The sequence below is a fragment of the Adiantum capillus-veneris genome, chromosome 25 (assembly GCF_014529385.1).
Source record: "Adiantum capillus-veneris isolate H3 chromosome 25, ASM1452938v2, whole genome shotgun sequence".
Lineage (NCBI taxonomy): Eukaryota > Viridiplantae > Streptophyta > Polypodiopsida > Polypodiales > Pteridaceae > Adiantum > Adiantum capillus-veneris.
The window spans coordinates 105,771,102-105,793,288 of NC_140955.1; the positions used below are offsets into that span (position 1 = coordinate 105,771,102).

General features: G+C 40.0%; 1 protein-coding gene across 1 annotated transcript; it reads left to right on the forward strand.

Moving 5' to 3' along the window:
• The first annotated feature begins 2,144 nt into the window (after positions 1 to 2,144).
• SCP2 (sterol carrier protein 2) lies at positions 2,145 to 4,133 on the forward strand. The gene is made up of 4 exons (XM_086499727.1): positions 2,145 to 2,377; positions 2,965 to 3,025; positions 3,167 to 3,266; positions 3,911 to 4,133. Exons 1-4 carry the CDS (start codon positions 2,243 to 2,245, stop codon positions 3,990 to 3,992), a joined length of 378 nt encoding a protein of 125 aa, XP_086355853.1. The 5' UTR covers positions 2,145 to 2,242; the 3' UTR covers positions 3,993 to 4,133.
• Positions 4,134 to 22,187: the final 18,054 nt, after the last annotated feature.

Sequence of the window (22,187 nt, forward strand, 5' to 3'; positions counted from 1 at the left end):
CTCTTCTCTCTCGTCGCGCCGACGTAGCACTCCGCTCTAAGAGGTGCACATGCACGTGCTCTCTCGCTCTATCTCGTTTGATATCTCTCTCTGTTTGCGTACATCGTCCATTATGTGCTACGAGATGTGCGAAAAAACATGTACAACTTGGAGAAGACGATAGAAGCTCAAGACACACAACAGAGAGTATGTATTGCTTAGTGCACAATGGAAGCTTAAATAGCCCTAGAGTGATGAGCGTATATACAATGAACATGGGAAAAAACCTCCTAGTGAGGGAAAAAATTTCCCGACAATCCTAAGTGTGTTCACACACATCACTACCACATGTATATGGTAGCATATGTACCCCTAACTTTGAAGATATTATTCAAATGTCTCATCGATTAAGCTATCACCCTACGATGAACCCTTTTGGTATGGTTGAGTAGGTATGAATGAGTGCTTATAATCATATGTATTTTTGTTGTGTTGTAATATAAAATTTTATCACCATTGGCTTCTATGTTACTTCTTAAACAACTAGGTGAAAGACTCATAGTGGCACTCTAAAAACAATGAAGTCAAAAGGATGTAAAATAAAAACAGCAAAATAAAGAGATCCTTGCAAAAACTAGAACAAAAGAATATTTTAATATTTTCATAAGAAAAGGTAGGTCTAACAAGCGTAAGAAATGATAAAACAACTTAATGCAATGGATCTTTATGAAGCCTTAAACATTAAAATATTAAGAAAAATTTAATTGAGTGCATACTTTACATCATGTATGATCAAATTCCTATGAATGCACTCCTTAATCCCTTGTTCTCTAAAACCTTTTTGAGTAGGCCAAAAATGTAAATACAAGTGTCACCACTAATATACAAAGCAAAAGCGGCACGGGATAACTATTATAAAAAACATGTAAAGGAGATAGCGTTATAGTCAATCGCATGTGGCACATTAAGGCCCTTGTCACACACGTCCGTTTTGAGGTGTGTGCAAATGAGTTGGCAAAAGAAGGTTGTGGGTTGCGGTGTTCGTCAGAGTGCAAAGGGAACCGGGATGAACCCCTCGCCCATCATGAAAAAGTGACAGACATGCACAAAAAATGCGCACGAAAGGTCTTGAGTTGGGCACACGATCGTTAATAGGGTTTAACTTCTGCCAGTACAATACGTCTGATTGGTGATTGATAACGTAAAAATTTTATATATAATTAAACGTCCGCCTGTGTGTGACACTACAAGCACCCACACATGCTCTTTTTGAGCTTGTTCGGTGTCCGTGTGTGACACGAGCCTAAATCAACTGTAAATCATTGCCCATGATTATGCAAAGTGGCTCTCTCAAAGAGCCTCATTAGAGACAATTTTCTTAGAGGGCTCCCCCATAGGTCCCTTTAAAGGATGGTGCAAATGAAGGCCTTACTTGCTTTGTAGCATGTGAGGGCATACATTTCCACACCATGTAGCAACCATTGTGTGCCACTAATAATCTGTCCAAAAGGCAACGATGATAGCTTGTAGCTCGTCGAAAAGGCTCTCAAAGAATGCAGGGGGTGGTTGGAACACCCCCTCTACAAAATTGGTGCAATTGCTTGTAGGTCATTAATTGTTGGTGTGAGGCGGTTATGGGGCACACGAAGCATGTCTTGAGGGCCCTCCAAAAGCGCCTTCAGAGGGCTTATGGCGCAACTTGAGGGCCCTCGTGAAGCGAGGCTACATCCCCATATGGCTTCTCACATCTTAGAGGTCTCGTTGGAGAGGATTCAGAAGATGCCTTGCTTTTTTGATAAGCACCCCATAGCTCATGGTATCGCCTTTTCCACAAACTGCTGTAGGTTTGGCATGCTTCTATCGATGTCCTTACAGAGGTAGTTGTAGGCTCGGTTATAGGCTGCTGTAGGTTAGTTTTTCGATTGTTTGTAGACTATGGGCCAATCTTGAGGGCCCTCCACGCGCTCCACTCAGAGGCCCTCCAGTCTAAAGGGCCTCTAGGTGGGAGTCGGAGGCCCTCTATTGGGATGGCCAACCAAGTAAAAACACCTACTCACGATGTGGATGTCTATTATTATTTTGAGGTTCCATATTGAAGTTGGTGGCAGTGAGGGACAAAAAAGAGGGATACAAATACGGAAACGAATATGAATGAAATCCCCAAATTGTAGCAGCTCAACATGAAGAATAGCAAGTAAAAGCGGCGAGAAAGCGCGCCAGAGAGAGAGAGAGAGAGAGAGAGAGAGAACGTAGGCAAGCAGCGATGGCGACCAAGATTGACTCAGAGCTGAAATCCGCGGCCATTTTTCAGCAGATGCAGCAGCACCTGCAGTCCGATGCGGGTAAGGACGTCCTCAACAAGGTTGGCCTCGTCTATCAAATGGTCATTGCTCCAAAGGTAAGCCTCTTGTGTGTGTGTGTGTGTGGAGAGAGAGAGAGAGAGAGAGAGAGAGAGAGAGAGAGAGAGAGAGGGGCAGGCGCCGTCAAAAATCTGGGATGTTGAATTGATTGACATGCACATCGCTTCTTTGGCTCATCGGTTGTCACCTTATATATTGGAAAATGAAGGCTTCTGGTTGTGGGCAGGATAGCCAGGTTGAGAGCCCACTGTCGTGTTTGATCAATGATTATGAGAGTTCCTGTGCGCATACGCAAACACAAGCATGCTGACATTTTCACTTCAACACAGGTGCATGTTTTGTGGGCATAAATGCATGCTCTCAATTCAATTTGAGGGTATGCACATCGGGCGTTTGCTAGTTTGTAGTTTATCGTTATATGGAGAATTTTCTGATGTTATAATTAGGTGCTCCAAGTCATGCATATCTATATGCAATTAGCGATGTGACTATAACATTTATTGAGTTTCAGTTGATTTTCGCTATAGTGTTTTCCCTTTTCATTTGATGTGGCTGATGTTTTAGGTATATTTTTGCTAGTTTTGATGAAGTTGTTTACTCGATGTCGTACGCTGTTTTTCTTCAGAAGTTGGGCAAAGATGAGGAGACATTTGTGGTTGATTTAAAGAAGGGGAAGGTGTACAAAGGTGAAAACCATTTCTCCCATCTGAGATTTAAAGCACAACTAAGTCGCTATTGAGTGGACAAAAGCACAGTGTAGTGTAATATTAAGTTGTTCTGATTTCGTAAGTGGACGGTTTTCCCTTGGTTTTCTTGGTTATTGCCAGGGGCTTTCGAAGGCAAACCCGATGCGACATTCTCGTTTGTGGATGACGATTTTGTTGCTGTTTCCTCTGGAAAATTGAATCCACAAATGGCTTTTATCAGGTACTAGAAAAATGTAGTAGTTTATGGTTATATTGAGGATTTTTCTGATGCTATGTTTAGGTGCCTCAAGCCATGCATACTATGTGATAGTGTTGTAATTATAATATGGGAAAATTACCAAAATACGCCCGGAAATTGCCAAGATACCCACCCTTGTATCATTTTGGGATGGATTTACCTTAATTTTTGCATAGTCTAATCTTTATGTCAATGGATGTCTCTTCAAGTGACTTAGACAAAACTATTCACAAATGAACTCACAAATAGAGGCGTCTGTGTTCAAACGATAAATGATATCATCTTAAGAGTCCACAATACCATCTAAAATCCTAGTTCTAACATCTTATATTGAGGGCCAATCTTCCTATGCAGAGTCGCAAAAAAATTGTTATCAGAGATGTTTGCGAGGTTAATTAGAGGTATTTTTGGAATTATGGAGAAATTAAATTCTGGGAATTTTTGGTCAATTACGGGGGTATATTGGGAGTTTTTTTAACTTTTTGAGGGGTATTTTCATAAATACAGGGGTGTTTTGGTAATTTTCGATATGAGTTTCATTTGAGTTTTCCACTACATTACATGCCCTTGATCCTTTGCATATAGTTTTCTTTTGTTGTAACTTTATTGCTGGTTTTATCATGCAGAGGTAAAATGAAAGTCAAAGGGAGCATGAGCGCGGCTCAGAAATTTACCCCCGACATTTTTCCGAAACCAGCTAAGCTCTAGAGCATACGACGGCCCCATGAGTTGTTTGCCCGTTACGTTCCAGAAAAATGTAGAGCTGATTTAGAATTTTTTCTTTCTTGCAAATCACAATCATGTATGTATAGATTGTCAATTAATAAAACAAGGCAAACATTCAATCTTTATGGTTGCCTCTCATATGAGAGAGAGAGAGAGAGAGAGAGAGAGAGAGAGAGAGAGAGAGAGAGAGAGAGAGAGAAGAAGAAGAAGAAGAAGAAGAAGAGAGTTTTAACGTTGTAGGAAACTATCCCAAGAGACCTTTAAAGATCTAGCCGACGAGGAGTTGAACTCAAGACAGAGAGAGATTTTTACCTCTGTAGATTTGAGCTATCATAGCCTTTCTTATGTGTATGATTGGCCAATTATACGCTTAAAAATTGGGGTGTCCAATTTTTTTTGGCCTCGAGTCCTAGCCTTTTAGTTGTAACTTTTGGCTTCTACTGTGAGTCCTTTTATGCTTAGAAATCTTATTGTTCAAAGATCATGGAAATTCATGTAGCTTGCTATATTTCCCCCCCACTTTTCTTTATGGCGTATGAAATTTGACGCATTGTATTAGTTTCTATGTGTCTGAGTCATACTTTTTTCATACTTCCATACCCGTATGCATATGCAAGTATGTTTGTTGTATGAAAAACTATCGAGAGGATTGTGTTAATTCTTACTTTTTCCCTTGTGTTTAATTGAGTTATTCTTGAACTTTTGGATGTACATTAAAATTTGAAAGATGCCATTGGGTATCGAATTTGGGTCTTTACACACCTGCACCTCCACTTTTTTAAGCAGTCGGTTACGCTCCCCTTTGCGCTTTGGCAAATGATCTACAATGTACTTTGGGAAAATGGCTGGACAACAGTTAGTAGAAGAAATCGAATATGGTTTATAATTTATGGTTTTTGGTGCTCTTGAAGATGAGGAAGAGTGCTAAATTAATTTCATAAATTTGTTATACAAATAATGTCAAGTAGTCTTTTCAAAATTTACGAGCTTTTTCCTTCTTGCAGGGAAAATGAAATTGAATAATATTGAGTTTTTGGTCGCTTTTGTAGAGTACTTAGGTCTAGTGAAGGTATTTGTAAATCATATTATTTGCATGCCTGCTCCTGGTGCAGCCAGTTTGGAAACTATCTAAAGAAAACTTGAAAAGAGAACCAAGTTAAACAAGGCGTTTGGAGATGGACGTTGGCATTGCCTTTTACTCGGGTTGTGTGTGTGTGTGTGTGTGTGTGTGAGAGAGAGAGAGAGAGAGAGAGTAAACAAGAAAATTAGAATGTACCATTAAAAATATGAAGGGAACTTTGTTGTACACGGTTGAAATTCCTTGTGCATACATCCTTCTTTTTTGTTGAAAGGCAATACATAAAAAAGTGAACCAAAATTGCAATAAATATACCTTTTGTGGGGTTTAATGACTACAAGCCAAATCCTGGGGTGTAAGGGCTATGTTTGTAAGATTGTGGTCTCAATGTGTCTCCAAACATAACTCCAAGATTATTACTACACACATATTTTGCTTTATTTAGTTTTGCGCCTATTTCTTGCTTCAAGTTTCTACTTCTTCCTATTTGAAATTCATGATAATTTGTTTTGAAGTAGGCTATTAGCTATCTTCAAATTGCTATCCAAAGATTGTTCTTCACGAGATTGCAATCTCAAAAATATTTGAAGAGAATAAGCATAGATGTGGACAAGTAAAGGAGGATTTGTAATTTCCATGATGGCAAAGCACATCTCCAATCTAAAAATGCCAAACCGAATAAAATGCCAATGTCAACTATTGGCTAATACTGGCTCTGGTCAAAAGGCAATAACATAACATTTCTACTAGGCAAAAAAGTGTTGCATTCTCATAGATTTTGAGCGAGCCTTGAGCATTATGGTATGTATTGTTGGAGATCCTCGCGATAGGATTTATAGAGACACAGATGGTACACGATATTCCTTGATGATTAGATTGCCATATTCTCCACAGCATGGCTAGGATTCGGTAGTGGTGACCACACAGAGTCCACAAACATCTTCAAGATAGACTTTCCTTACTAGGTCACCTCCCAAATCTTCATCACACAAACATATTTTGCCTCAAAGCACAGTTGTTTAATTGAGGTCTTGAGTGATTGAGATGAAGGAGATGAATGCCCATATTGACGATAGGATGAGTACACTAGAGAGCACTACCGTAGATTCGCCTAGAGTGATTATTCCAGAGGTTGCTACTTTTTCTACAGAGGAGATACATCCTAGTGAGATTGCTCCTATGCCAGAGACGAGACCTGAGCCAATAGAGATGGATAGCATGCCAGATTCTATACTTTTTGGTGATTCCAGTGCACCTATCATAAGGGTAGATGTGTGCCCCCAGAGCCTACATTTGTGGAGATCAATGTCGCCCATGACCTTGATAGAGTTGTGTCACATGAGGCTATAGTTTCGACGAGCAACACGAGTCCTACAACTTGAGATGAGCTACATTGCCTAGCCACTACTTTGCAGACAGATAGACCCATGCTAGTCTTGTGTGGTGAGAGAATGTGATTGTGTATATTTCATGTTTTGACACACGGTCGAGTTTCTTTGAGAAACTCAAACGCTTTGCTCGAGATCCTTCCACACATCAGCTAGTGTGAGTTATGCCTAGCCCAGGCATGCCAGGATCCTTTAGAGACGAGTATGATGCGATGTACTTGCCGATGTTTGAGATTGACTTACGAACCATAGAGCCTTTATCCTATGAAGAGTCCCTAGATAAGCATACTCATCCGACATTGATATAGTTGCATAGACTTGAGCAGAAATAGACATATATTGACGACTACGGATGTACATACATATGAGAGTTTAGCACATCTAGTGAGTTACCTCCGAGTGCTTATGTTTGATCGAGACCCTTGAGAGCAAGTATATAGAGGCACTAATCATACCATCTGGTGAGTTACCTCCGAGTGTGAGGCCATGCTTATGTTTGATCGAGACCCTTGGTGAGCAAGTATATAGAGGCACTGATCATACCATCTATGTGCTGACTACCAGATTGAGATACACACCTAGACCATTGATCAATCGAGCACGTTATAGAGCTAGAACCTTCAGCGATGCTATTTTTAGCATACAATGCTTCATTTTTTTGACAGACATATCATTTGCCATATGATGTATTTATGGGATCTACATGAGTACCGGATTGTATATTTGACGTTGCCATGACGCCTAAGAGCTATAGAGATGCACACAATTTTATGAATCTCATGAACGGTCGGACATATTTTTTATTCCATAGGTATAAAAGTGAAAATTAGGTCATTTTTCACTTATCTTTTTGAGAGTAGAGCTTTCATGGAAAGCTTGTGAGGAAGGTGGAGATGGTGATGCATATGGTGCAGCTTCCTCTTGTGCTTCCACTCCTTCGATGGCATGCAATTCAAAGTTGAGCACTCTTCTTCTTTTATCTCCATGCCATTTGCATTAATCGTGTGTGGTTAAGTGGGTTAGTCCATTAGGAAGAGAATGGGGTCTAGGAGGGTCTCTTTACTTGGTAGTTTAAGAAAGTCAAACCTTTAGTATTAAGAAAATAATCAAAGGACAGATTTTGAATTCAAACAAGCAAAACGGCTAGTTTATTTGAATTCAAATTTCCCCCCAAAATGGAATTTGAAATGTAGCGGGTAAGACGATATCATGTAGCATATTCTCGTATTCCCATGGATAGACTTGGGTAATCCAAAGTTAAAATCCATGGATATACTCTCCCATGGTGAATGAGGGATTGGCAATGGTTGGAGTAATCCAAGTTGCTTCCCTCTATCATACTTGGTCTTTTGTCATACCACACATTTTGAAACATACTTTTGTATATCTACTTTCATGGTAGGCAAATAAAAGTACGTCTCTAGTCCTCGAAGAGTAGGTTGAATGCCTCTATGCCCCGCATAGAGAGGAGCATGGGATTCATACATGACTTTCTCACAAAGGGAGTGGGTAACACATAGCCTATTGTCATGGAGAAGATAACCATCCTGCAAGGCGAATGGTTCTTCTTTCTTCCACAATGCAAGGGCTGATATTGATAGCCGTTTTTTGGCTATTATAAATTTTCATAGTGAGCTACCTCACCCTACCAAAATCACCCAAACACTGTGGCTATCCCTACCATTTCACTGTACATAGGCGTGTGTGAGTTAGAGGACTTTTCCCATATTTTCTTAAAGACCCTCAGTTAGCTAGTCACTGGGCTAGTTGAACCAAAAAAAATTTTTAAAAAAGAGAAAAGGTATATTATGGCCTCTTTGTGTGTAAATATTTCATTGTATATAGGGCCTAAATATACGGATTTTTTATAATTATTTTGGTATTTATTTAAATATTTATACTTACGTGTGTATTATTTATGCTATGTACATTGACTCACCATTACCACAATTTTTCTTACCATACTCTTTATTCCATAAAGAAATAATTTCATGCAAGCTTCTCTTATTTTTGGTGTAACTCCATCCCAACAAAAATCCAAAAAAACTAGTTTTATTTATATGTATATTTTTTCACTATTGTGATTTTTTCTCTTCCTACATCTATTCTCTATTACTCTCATAAATTAGAACACAAAAAATATTCATCTTTTTATGGTAGACTTATAATGAGAGAGATTTATTTTGACTCCTTTATATTTTTTTCCACCTATATTATTTATATTTGACATGTACATATTTTTTTAGACCCCTCAATATTTGATTTCCTTAGTTGTACTATTCATTTATATCATGATCTCAACAATATCTTCAACTACAGACCTACCAAATAAGGTCAAGGGTATGTGGCATGCATGCATGCATGCACTATGGAGGGCTCACTCTTGGAGGCATTCAAAAGAATCATCCAAAGAAGGACTCCACAAGGACTTTGTGCAGTGGGAAAAGATAGTTGGTTTTGTTGAATTTTTAAAGGTCACTTGCTCTCTGAATTTGAAAAGGTGATACAAACGAAAGTTGTAGCTCGTCGGCTGAAATTTTGTCTTAAGTTTTTTCATATTTTTTTGAGCTACGAGCTATGAGCTATGATTTTATTGGTGGACCCCAGTTTGCCCATGCAATGTTGCCACACTCCCTCTTCCACTTTATCATTTCCTCTTTCACACACACTTCTCCACTCATCATCCCCACTTCTCTCACCACTCCTCTCTGCACCCTACTCACCTTCTTCTCAACCTTGAAGAATAAGAGAAACCATGGTGAACTCATGTCTCCTACACACACTTCCATTCCAGAATTGACCACCTAGTCTCATTTTTTCTCTTCCATATTACCCATATCTATTAAAAAAACCACAAAATTCAGCCTCTTCTCTTGAAAGACAACACCATGTTGATTGATTACTCATATTTAATTACCTTGGCTCTCAAGGAAGGTCAAGAGTGGAGAAAAAACGTACCGTCAAAGCTAGTGGACCGTCAACAAGCGTCAAAATTGACCCTACTCAGGACACTTGGAACATCAACATTGTAAGAAATCTATATTTTCTTACCTATTAAGAGTTTTTTCTTCCTTATTCGTATCCTACATGGATACTTCCATTGTAAATATCCAATTCCATTTGTACATCAATAAAAATACTAACTCTACTAATTTACTAACACTAACCTACTATGAAAAGTCCTATCACCTCCACTTCTCTCCTCTCTCTCTTCTTCATCTATCTCCACCAACTTCTTGATAATTCCAAGCAAAAGAAATTAGATAAGTGCTGAAAATCTAACCCAACCATGGTTAGAGGAGTAACCCTGGACCTCAAAATTGCTCTAAAAGGAGGATGTAGCTAGCACAAAAGGGGGGAGCCATAAGCAAGAGCACTATGCTATAGCTTGAGAAGCCAAGCTCAACCTCTCTAGAAGGAGCTCTTGAGTGGAAGCTCATTGTCTTATACATATGCATGTGTTGTATTAGGGGTGATTAGCAAGGGAACTCTATGCCATTGTAAGAGAGAGTGATCATTCAATTGAGAGTAGGAAATCTATTATTTCTCCTACTAGTGTAAGCCCAACATTTGCTGAATCAAGGAGGGTGGATTTGGACTAAGCTTGGATACTTTGTCTCTCTTCCAATGTGAAGTAATGGACAACAATGATGTGTAAGTGTCTTGGTGTTTTTTTAAGTTCTTGATAGCTTGTCTCTGGGTGTTGTCATCAATTTAGCCATAAATCCCACATACTGTAAGAGGGCGACAGGGTGGAGAGGACTCCCTTGGCCTTAAGACAGTGATTGGGGTGGCTTTTCTTTTGATGTGTTGTGGTGTAATTTACTCAAGCTATGTTGAACAAATACTAATCTCACTTTGTTGGTCATGACAGATTTGTAAGAAGGTATTAATGCAACAAGCACCCCCTCCCCCTTCTCTCTCTTTCTTACATATATATTTGTGTTTGCTTGATCACTGTCGATACATTTCAAAGCAGCCTGAGCACTCTCTCTCTCTCTCTCTCTCTCTCTCTCTACGCGTCCTAGTTTGCATCCAAAACTAGGTGGTGCCCCAAATTTGTGTAGGGTTAGGTTGCGGGTTTGTGTGTGTGTGTTGTTGTTTTATCCAACCCCAACCCAATTGAGCAGCACGGGAGCCTAGAAGAGTGCTTAGAGGCCACTCTTCTTGTTGCCTGCCTCGGACCGCCTCAAATTGGTGCCCCCACTGAGGACGGCTTGTATATTTTTGTGTAGGATCAACCTTTTAGCATAGTCAAGAAGTTTGCATGAATCACGAGAATTTGTATGATCCCTTCATTCCCATTGCAAGGCAAAAGGTACACATAATTGTTAGTACTAAGTTGCAATTTCAACGTGTAATTCGTAGAATTGTAGGTCCTCTTAGGTTGGCCGAGATAAACGCTTCAGTAAATCCTTTTATTTTGCCTCTCATTAGGTACGACCTTAGTCTGGACGTCTATATTTTTGTTTTGTTTTAAGAATTAGGGCATGCATAGACCATGTACAATGGCCCAGGAATTGAGGTTTTCCCCTTCCATTTCACTCCGCACATTAGAGTAAACATCGCAATTAGTAGAAAAATCCATTTTCGACAACGTATGGTGTTCATGTTCGGTGCCCAAAGAGTAGGAGAAATTCTTGCATTACCAAACTCTGTCATCCTACCTCTCATGGATTATCATAGGTCATTTTATGTGAATATTTTTATTTTGTTGTAGAATAGATTGCAATTTAGAAAATATTATTGTGTAAATCTTTTAAAGAGAAAAAAAAAACGCGTCACTTTGAAATTAATTCAATGGAGAGACAACGCCAAATGTCCGGATATCCTCTTTTCTTTGGAGAGTCTGGAGAGGATGCAGAATTATTTTTAGCAAATTTCAAGATGTCTTGGCGTATCAAGAGGATAGTAACTGATCAAGAGTGCATAGAAATGTTAGGAAAGATGCTAGCACTTGGTTTGACTCTTTGCCTGAGGAAGTTAAGGAGAATTACACAGAAGTTTTGAATCATTTCAAGAGATACTTCTTTGATCCCCAAAACACTCATAAGCAAAAAGATTTAAATGACTACTACTTGTACAAGTAAGAGTCTGGAGAGGATGCAGAATTATTTTTAGCAAATTTCAAGATGTCTTGCCGTATCAAGAGGATAGTAACTGATCAAGAGTGCATAGAAATGTTAGGAAAGATGCTAGCACTTGGTTTGACTCTTTGCCTGAGGAAGTTAAGGAGAATTACACAGAAGTTTTGAATCATTTCAAGAGATACTTCTTTGATCCCCAAAACACTCATAAGCAAAAAGATTTAAATGACTACTACTTGTACAAGTAAGAGTTTCTACGTCTTTGGGCTCTATGGATACAAAATGTTGCTAACCCTGGTGATGGTGCATAATTTCTAAAGAAGGAGAGATTCATAACTGGAATCTTTATTGATCTTAAGGTAAAGGTGGAGGCGGATGCACCTGCCACCTATGATGCAGCTGAAATTAGAGCTTCCAAGAAGTATAGGAAACTCAAGTGCCTAAGGGGAGAGGTTCCAATAGAAGTTCTTAGACCTAAAGGTATGTCACAAGCATCGACATCTAGGGAGCTTCCTGAGGTAACAGCTGAAGTGATCGAGAAGTTAAATGAATTAAGTAGCCTGTCAATTCACCTTGCACAAGACATAGGTCCAAAGGCACAAGCAAAGAAGTCAGAAGAGAGAGAGCCATGACCTAGGAGAGTCTTGCAATGTTGGAATTGCGGAGAGTCTGGACATGGGATGTATAATTGTCCTTGGCCCTGTGGGGAGCCAAGGAGACCTAACTTGAATTACCCAAGAATGAATTCAGGTGAAGGAATGGGTCAAAAAACAAGGCTTCTACAAAGGCCAAATGGAACAAGACCACCTCCACAAGGGGTAGAAGGAGTTCCACCTTTGCCAGATCCAAATGTGCATGTGGTAGAGGTGACAAATTCAAATGAGGTTGACATGGAAGCAAATGGAATTAAGCGTGGCCGAGGGAAGGGTAAAGAGAAAGAAGGTGTCACATCACAGAGTGACCATGGACGAGGCAAGAAGGCAAAGGAGACCAAGGAAGCTAAGAGGACTCGACGTCGTATCAATATCCAATACTTCCCTCTTGGACATGGTATGGCTCCATACAACCTGTTGGAAGACATGTGAGGTAAGGGTCCTGATATCTCATGGCCTCAGTTTCTTGCATTATGCCCACAAGTTAGGAGGGATTTAACAAAGGCAGTTAGCACTAGGAGAAAGGTAAAAGAGAGTGTGCCTGCTGTAAAAATTGCACATGCTGAAATAAATGAGGATATTACACCTGTGCTAGATTGTTACATCAAAGGAAGATTGGTTAGGAAAGGTCTAGTGGAAAGTAAAAATGGCAAACAATAGCAAGGCTAGGTGCGTAGGCATTTGTAAAAATGTCTTTGTGGAGGCCTTTGGCATTAAGAAGGCGGTGGATTTTTATGTTATGTCGACCAAGGGAAATGGTTACCCATTTATCCTAGGAAGACCATGGCTAATGAAAATGCGAGCTTTGCAGGATTGGGAGAGTGGAAAGCTATTTGCAAGAATGACAATCATAAGAAGGTTGTCTTTAACATGAAGGAGCAACGCCAAGAGGAGCTCCATGAAGAATCATCTCAAAGTGAGATGGAGGAAGGCTGTACCGATAGCACTTCAGAAGGAGAAAGTAGCGGTAGCATTACTGAAGAGGAGTCTTCCATTGAAGTCATTGGGGTAAGGTTTAAGCCAAACAACCAAGAGACCTCTTTCCCAGGTTTGGAAGAGGTAGGTTCCCAAGAGAACCAAAAAGTGGAAGATGAAAGAATGCTAGAAGGTATGTTATCTACAACACTTATAAAGGATGAAAGAGAGGAGCTCAAAGGTGTGTTAAGGAAATTTCCTAGGCTTTTTGCTAAAGACTACACCGATGTACATGGAGTAGATGCTGTTCAACACAAAATTGAGTTGAAGCCAGAGGCCACACCCAAGGCTCAGAAGCTACGAAGACTAGGAGTCATCAAGGAGCAGGCTTTACTCAAGGAGGTAAGAAATCTTCTAGCAACATGTTTCATTTATCCAGTGGAGAATTCAGAGTGGGTCTCTCCCGTTGTTGTCACTCCTAAGAAAAACGGCAAGTGGAGGGTGTGTGTGGATTACCGTCCACTCAATGAGGCAACAAAAAGAGATCACTTTCCCCTCCCATTTCAAGATGAGATGCTAAATGAGGTAGCTGGTCATGAGAAGTACATTGTGTGTGATGGCTACTCGAGCTACTTTCAAATAGGTATCGCATTGGAAGATCAGTTGGTAACAACCTTCATCACCCCTTGGGGTTGTTATGCTTTTAGAGTCATGCCATTTGGTCTGACAAATGCTCCTGCAACTTTCCAACGCTTCATGAACATGGTGTTTCAAACATTCTTTGGAAAGTCCATTAGGGTTTTTATTGATGATTTTTGCATTTATAGCTCAAAATCATAGCATCTACAAAGGGTAGAAGAAGGTTTAAAGAAACTCTACGACATGGGAGGTCAACTCAACCCCGACAAGTGTCACATAGGTGAGGATGAAGTGATCTTGCTTGGTCACAAGGTTTCCTATAAAGGAATTGAGGTGGATCCTTCAAAGACAAAGGCTCTTATTGAGCTCCCATCACCCAAGAATCTCAAAGAGGTCATCTCATTCATTCAAAAGGTGAAGTATATGTCACGCTTTATTCACTTAGCTTCGGAGTTGCTTCATCCTTTGCAAAAGTTGACACAACAAGTAAATTTGCATGGTCTGATGAGATTGAAGAGTACTTTTGTAACATTAAAGTCATTTTGTCAGAGCTACCAACACTCATGCCTCCTTGTTGGGAGTACACATTCTTTGTTAGCTCTAGTGTTGGAAGGAAAACAATTGGTGCTGTGTTGCTACAACAAGATCCCCACAGTACCAGGATGCGACCCATCTACTTTGCTAGTAGGGTCATGAATGCCTTGGAGAGAGGCTACACAGAAGCAGAACTCATGATGCTTTCTCTCATGTTTGCGGTGAGAAATTTTAGATCCTACCTGCTATCAAAACCTTTTGTAATTCTCACTACAAAAAATTTGTTCCCTTGGGTGTCATCTCAAATGAATCTTAGTACTAGGATCTCAAAGTGGATTATGGAGTTGCAAGAGTTTCAATACTCTTTCAAGGTAGAAGATAGTGTGCGTGCACAATTGGTAGGGATTCTCACTTATAAGGTGCATGAGAAGGAAATTAAGGTGACTGAAGTAAAGACCCTACCATTGCCACCACCTAAAAGTATTCCTAATGCTTTTACCTTGTTCTTTGATGGAGCTTTTCGACGAGCCACAGGAAAAGCAGGGGGAGGGCTAGTATTGCTCAACCCAAGTGGAGAGGTGGTTATGAAAGAGAAGGTCAATCTACCGAGTTCAACTAGCAACAATGAAGCAGAATATGACACACTACTTCATGGTTTGAAGATGTGTATTAGACAAGGTATTCAACGTCTCATGGTAAAGGGAGTGCACTTCTCATTGTGAATCAAATATTAGGCATTTGGGCATGCAAGAATGAAAGCCTTAGGACAAAGGTTCATGCCATTCGTAGGTTGTTTAATCAGTTTGAAGAAGTGCAACTATATCATATTCCTAGGAAACAAAATGAAGATGCCGATTTACTTGCACAACAAGCAGTTACATGTGTTGAGAAAGAAGTGCAGGTCATCATGGTGGCAATAGTTGTCAAGCAACCGAGATACCAAGGTTTGGAGTCATTGGCTCCCATTATTGGCTACATTTTGGAGGGCGAGTTTCCACAAGACTTCACTAAAGCTCAGAAGAGGAGACTCATGAAGAAGGCAAGTTTCTATCTCTTCCTAGAAGGCTCCCTCTATCAAAGAGGGAAGGATCAAGTGTGCAGAAGAGTACCAACTATCGAGGAAATTCCAGCCATTCTAAAAGGTTTGCATGAAGAGGCATGTGGTGGTCATTTTGCCCAAGAATTAACTGTGAAGAAGATTTTGCTTGCGGGGTATGTTTGGCCAAAGCTTGCATGTGGATGTCTAACATTGGTGTAAAAGCTGTCACAATTGTCAGATAAATGTAAATAGAAGGTTGGTGCATGGCCCGAGGCAAATAGTGCTTGCAAATGGACCCTTTGAAAAATGGGGCATTGATGCTATGGGTCCTCTCCCTAGAACAAAGAACGGTAAACTCTACATTCTAGTGGCTGTCGACTACATGACTAGGTGGGTAGAGGCCTAAAGTGTGGCAAGGGTAAATGGAAAAACAGTGAGCAGGTTTGTCTACACTAATATTTGTTGTAGATTTGGCACACCTCTAGAGATTGTTTCGGATAATGGTCTAGGGTTCAAGAAGGGTTTACTCACAGAAGTTTGTGAAGAGCTTCACATTCTACATTGTCATAGCACACCATACTACCCACAGTCAAATGGTTTGGTGGAGAAGGCTAATGGTGTCATTGCAGGAATCATTAGAAAGATGGTAAAAAACAAGACAAAGTTGTGGGATGACTTCTTGGATGGTGCCTTGTGGGCGTATCGAACCACATATACGGAAGACACGGAGTTCACACCATTTCACTTGGTCTATGGCCAAGAGTCTCTGCAGCCTATCGAGCTCAACATCCCAATAATACGGCTTCATGGCAGAGGTGCACAAAATGATCAAGAAGCATGGATGGATCGACTTCTTACCTTAGCTGAGCTTGAGTGGAAAAGAGAAGCAGCATACGAGTGCTACAAGAGGAAAGCTACGCAAGCGAAGGAGAAGCTTGACAAGAAACTAAAGGACAAAGGCATCAATAAAGGAGATCTTGTGCTAAGGTATGACAATCGACTCGATAATCGTTTTGATGCCAAATTTGAAACTAGATGGCAAGGGCCATACATAGTTAAGAAGGCTTTCAATTCAAGTTACTATCAACTTATGGACTTGAATGGGAAGGAGCACTCCAAGAAGGTAAACAAGTATCGCTTGAAGCCCTATTTGAGTCGCCTTCTACCAAAGAATCTACCAAAGATCTGCCAAAAGGGAGATATCTCATGTAAGTATTGCTCCATGAAGCATCAGTGTAACTCCAGCCAAAATGCCCAAGGGGCCAAACAATGAAGATCTTGTCAAGGACTCTGAAGTACTCTCTTTGGAAAAGATGCTTTATGCTGGTACATGAATATACCATCATCCTGGGGGAGGGCTAATGATAGCCGTTTTTCGGCTTTTATAAAATTTCATAGTTAGCTACCTCACCCTACCAAAATCATCCAAACACTGTGTCTATCCCTACCATTTCACTGTACATAGGCGTGTGTGAGTTAGGGGACTTTCCCCACGTTTTCTTAAAAACCCTCAATTAGCTAGTCAATGGGATAGTTGAGCCAAATTTTTTTTAAAAAAAAAGAGAAAAGGTATATTATGGCCTCTATGTGTGTAAATATTTCATTGTATATAGGGCCTAAATATAAGGATTTTTCATAATTATTTTGGTATTTATTTAAATATTTATACTTAAGTGTGTGTTATTTATGCTATGTACATTGACTCACCATTACCACAACTTTTCTTACCATACTCTTTATTCCATAAAGAAATAATTTCATGCAAGGTTCTCTTATTTTTGGTGTAACTCCATCCCAACAAAAATCCAAAAAAACTAGTTTTATATATGTGTATATTTTTTCACTATTGTGATTTTTTTCCTTCCTACATCTATTCTCTATTACTCTCATAAATTAGAACACAAAAAATATTCATCTTTTTCTAGTAGACTTATAATGAGAGAGATTTATTTTGACTCCTTTATATCTTTTTCCACCTATACTATTTATATTTGACATGTACATATTTTTTTAGACCCCTCAATATTTGATTTTCTTAGTTGTACTATTCATTTATATCATGATCTCAACAATATCTTCAAATATAGACCTACCAAATAAGGTCAAGGATATGTGGCATGCATGCATGCACTATGGAGGGCTCACTCTTGGAGGCATTCAAAAGAATCATCCAAAGAAGGACTCCACAAGGACTTTGTGCAGTGGGAAAAGACAGTTGGTTTTGTTGAATTTTTAAAGGTCACTTGCTCTCTGAATTTGAAAAGGTGATACAAACGAAAGTTGCAGCTCGTCGGCTGAAATTTTGTCTTAAGTTTTTTCATATTTTTTTGAGCTACGAGCTATGAGCTATGATTTTATTGGTGGACCCCAGTTTGCCCATGCAATGTTGCCACACTCCCTCTTCCACTTTATCATTTCCTCTTTCACACACACTTCTCCACTCATCATCCCCACCTGTCTCGCCACTCCTCTCTACACCCTACTCACCTTCTTCTCAACCTTGAAGAATAAGAGAAACCATGGTGAACTCATGTCTCCTACACACACTTCCATTCCAGAATTGACCACCTAGTCTCATGTTTCCTCTTCCATTAGGAGAAATATGAACCTTGCATGGGCCTTGTAAGGAATCCTAATTTTTAGGGATTAAAGCTAATGGTGTGTAGGGTTAAGGGGACAAGGGCATTCAAGAAGCTAGTTTTGAGTAGGCTTTTCTAGGCTTTTTTTTAGACACATGTAGGATGTGGACCTAAGAGGTCACCTTCTCTCTCTAGCTTTTTGAAAGTGAAGGGAGTAAAGAGGTGTGGCCACATCATCAAAAACGTGGATCACTAAGAGCCAAAATTTGACTTTTTAAAAAAAAAGTTATTTTTACTTATTTTTTACTTAAAACTCCCCCCCAACATATATCCATATCAAAAAAGTATTTTTTGACACTTTTTTAAACTTACAAGCACTAAAAGTCCAATTTTTCAAAAAAAAAAAACTCCCCCCCAAAAAAAAACCTTTCTTCTCTCTTCCTCCTCTCTCCTTTCTCCCTCTCCTCTCCCTCCCTGCCCCTTCCCTCCTCCTCCTCCCCTCTCTCCCTCTCTCCCACTGTCCCCTTCTCTCCTGCCATGTTCCTCCCTCTCCCTCCCTGCCCCCTTCTCTCCTCCTTCTCCACTCTCTCTCTCTCTCCCCCACTACCGCCTTGTCTTCTCCCATGTTCCTCTCTCTCCCTCCCCCCTTTCTCTTTTCATCCTTTGCTTCCTCATGCAACAACTACCATGGTGCTCAAGGACATCACAAATCGTATGCATACATATTTGCTTGTTCGCAACGTTTGCATCGAAGGCCGCACGTGAGGGTGAGCAGAGGTCATCCCAGGAACGTCGTAGCATCGGTGAGATGAATGTTGACGATTCTTCAATATCTTGCCAATACCATCACATATTTGAATAAAACACCCCTTTATGCAAGGTAACAATATACTTCTTACTTTTGATTGTGTTCTTCTTATCATAAACTTTGAAGTCTAAGGTGTTGCCTCTACTTGTTTGTAGTGCTTGGCACAAAGGTTTCTTTTATGCACAAATAGTGAAAGGCTGCAGGTTAGAGAGGCCAAGTGTCACCACTTTTCCTCTAAAACAGTCTTCTTTGTTACATCTTGCAGGTAGGTGCTTCAAATCCATGCTTATTAGGGGTGGTAGTCTCATCCTAATGTATATTTTTATATTGTTTATTCCTAGCTAGATAGAAATACTTGCAAATTTGTACAACATATACTTAACAAGTGTCTTCATTATATAGCTTGCAAATGTTGAATTCATACATGTTTTTGTTACAAGGTGACCTCTTGCTATGCTAGAGGCATGTGGAGACCAAATTTGAAAAATCTGATTGCACCAGAGTGTTCACAAGGGGGGTTTTACCTTAGGTGCAAACTGAGACTAGAGTTTTGACCAACTCTTGACACCCAAAAGACAAAACTTCGGAGTGTTGAAAACGGAAAAAAGAGAAAATTGTGATTCTAAGCATGTTTTTGCATGAAAATTGGTAAAAGTGCTTGAAAACCAGTGTCGGAGACTTGGGCATGCTTGTGAATGAATTGTGGCCAAAACTTCATCAGTAGACATCACACGCGTATGATGTCTGAAGGGTAATTATGGTAGCCAAAATAAACTTTTGACACTATAGCCGTCTTTCGCAAGTTGTGTTGAGCACATACACCAAATTTCATGTCATTTGGGCACATAGATTGAGAATTAAGGGGTTTTACTCTTTTACGGTATTTCCTTGTCAAAAAGTGGTGATTTTGTGGAATTTTGACATCCAAAATTTGTTGTGAGCACATAATCAGGATCTACGTACCAAGGGGCACCTGGGGTAGAAACAGAAGTCCATTTTGACCACCTAGATATCATACGCATATGATGTCTTAGAGGCCATATTTTGGGTCAAAAGATACATCTAAGTGCAGCCTTGTGATCTAGAGCATTTAGAAAGCAAATAGGCAAAATTCCATTGAATTTGAAGCATTTTTGGGCTTGTAGAGGCCACAAGACGGATCTAGGCAAAGTGAATGCTTGAATTGATCATATCTAGCACAAAAAGTGTTGGAATTGAATTCTGAAAGATGATGTGAGTTGTCAGTGTAGTGAGGACCTATGGAGTGAGTATTATTTCAATTTGACCAGTTAGACATAATACACGTATTGATGTCTAAAGGGAAATTTTAGGGACCAAAGTTGACATCAAAGCATACCAGGATGTGAAGAACCACAAGAAAATCTTATAGACCAAGTTTCATCCAATTCTGAGCACATAGACATCATACGCATATGGTGTCTCAGGTCATGATCTGAAGGTCCAATTACACTTCTGACCACATAGGAGGTTTGGAAATGATGTGTTAAGGTTGTTTGCAAAATTTCATCTCATGTGGACACATATCTTTGAATCTAACGAGATTTTTGCAGATCTAAGAAGGTAAAGGTGAAAAAGTAGTGATTATTGAGCAATTTTGACATCCAAAATTTGATGTGATCACATATTCTTGTTGTATGCATCAAGGAGCACCTCGAGTAGAAGAAGAAGTGAAATCTAAGCCAAAAGACATTATAAGTGTATGATGTCTTAGAGGCCAACAGGTTTGGGTCAGATCAAACTTCTAAGTATACCCTAGTGTACTAAAGCATAAAAGAAGTCACTAGCCAAAATTTCATTGCATTTGGAGCACATTTGGGCTAAAAAGTTCCCGATGACAAAAAATGGCAAGGTTCATGCTTATATTGATCATAACTTGCACAAAAAGTGTTCAAATTGATATTTGAAAGTTGTTGAGAGGTGCTTGAGTGATAAAGAGTGTTTGGGATAAAAGTCACTTCATTTTTCCACAAAAGACATCATACGTGTATGATGTCTTAAGTGCCAAATTAGAGGTAAAAAATTACATTTGAGCTCATAAAAGTGTTTGCCATCACAAGATAGGCCTAGAGACCAAGTTTCATTCAATTTGGATGACTTTTGGCTTAGTTAACCTCCCAGTGTAGTTACAAGAAACCAGACAGAAAAAGGAGTAATAGACGTGTCTAAAAGTGTCAGAATCATAAACTGAGACTTGGAGTGGTTAGAGTACATCAAGGAGAGTCTACATGTTCAAGTTTGGAGCAAATGTGAGTCAGGAGACATCATACGCTGTGAGCGGGATGGAAACACACACAACACCTCTAAAATGACCCGACACACACTCTTGGGATGACACACACACACACACACACACACACACACACACACACACACACACACACACACACACACACACACACACACACACACTGGGGCACCACTCGGCTATAAGAACCCACCTGGCCGAGACAGGGAACACACCTATGGAGTGAGAGGAGAGAGACTACCCATTTACCCACTCCACACAGAGACACACACACACACACACCCAAAAACTCAGCTCAAAAGAGGATAATTTTTGATGTTTAGATACAATTGAGCTCGGGCCATCACCAATGGGGAAAATAGCTCACACAATATGGGTAAAGTATGCTAGATACAATCACAAATTGGAGCAGAAGCTTCGCTCATAGAAGAAACTTACACAGCCAAAACAACATAAAAATAGTGAGGAATTTGGAAAAATGACAGTGCCATAGCGTCTGGAACAGCCCAAAAGTAGTTTATGCCCAAAACAGGCTCCAAAAACAGCAAAAACACAATTGAGGCTGTTCCTCCTCTTCTCTCCACGTTCTTTCTAGTATTCTCTCTGATTTTTCAGTGCCCACACTTAGCTTTATCACTTGGGCACCCTTGGCATTTTAGTTGACCTCAAATGGACCCCGAACAGGCCAAAAACTGACCTCGCAGTGCATAGTTGTCACCCTGCTGCATCCATCCGCACACCTAGCACTCAAATTTTTCCAATAATGCATCCCGCCACCATGTGAAGTGGGCCCAAAATATGGTCCTCATGATAACCTTTTTGCATAATTATCACAAGAAAACACCCACTTTGTGTCCGTACTTATCCACGTGCAAGTATTGACCCCATTCGACCTCCTAGCGCCACTAGATGCCATCTGACGCACCTGCTTACCTCATGTCGTCGGTCGCAGATAGCTTCCTCGAGAATTTTTACGCGCTACCAACTCCTCATTATTATAGAAAAAACACACTGGTACTGGTGATAGTGAAAATCGATGCACTATATACATGCTGTCCTACCTGTACACATGTGGGTCCCACGTAACCACCTAGCTCTGGAAGATGGGCAATCCTTTATTCTATGAACCATGCATGTGTATGTACATATGCGCAATCCCTTGCTCCAAGAAACTCTTGAAAACGCGTATGA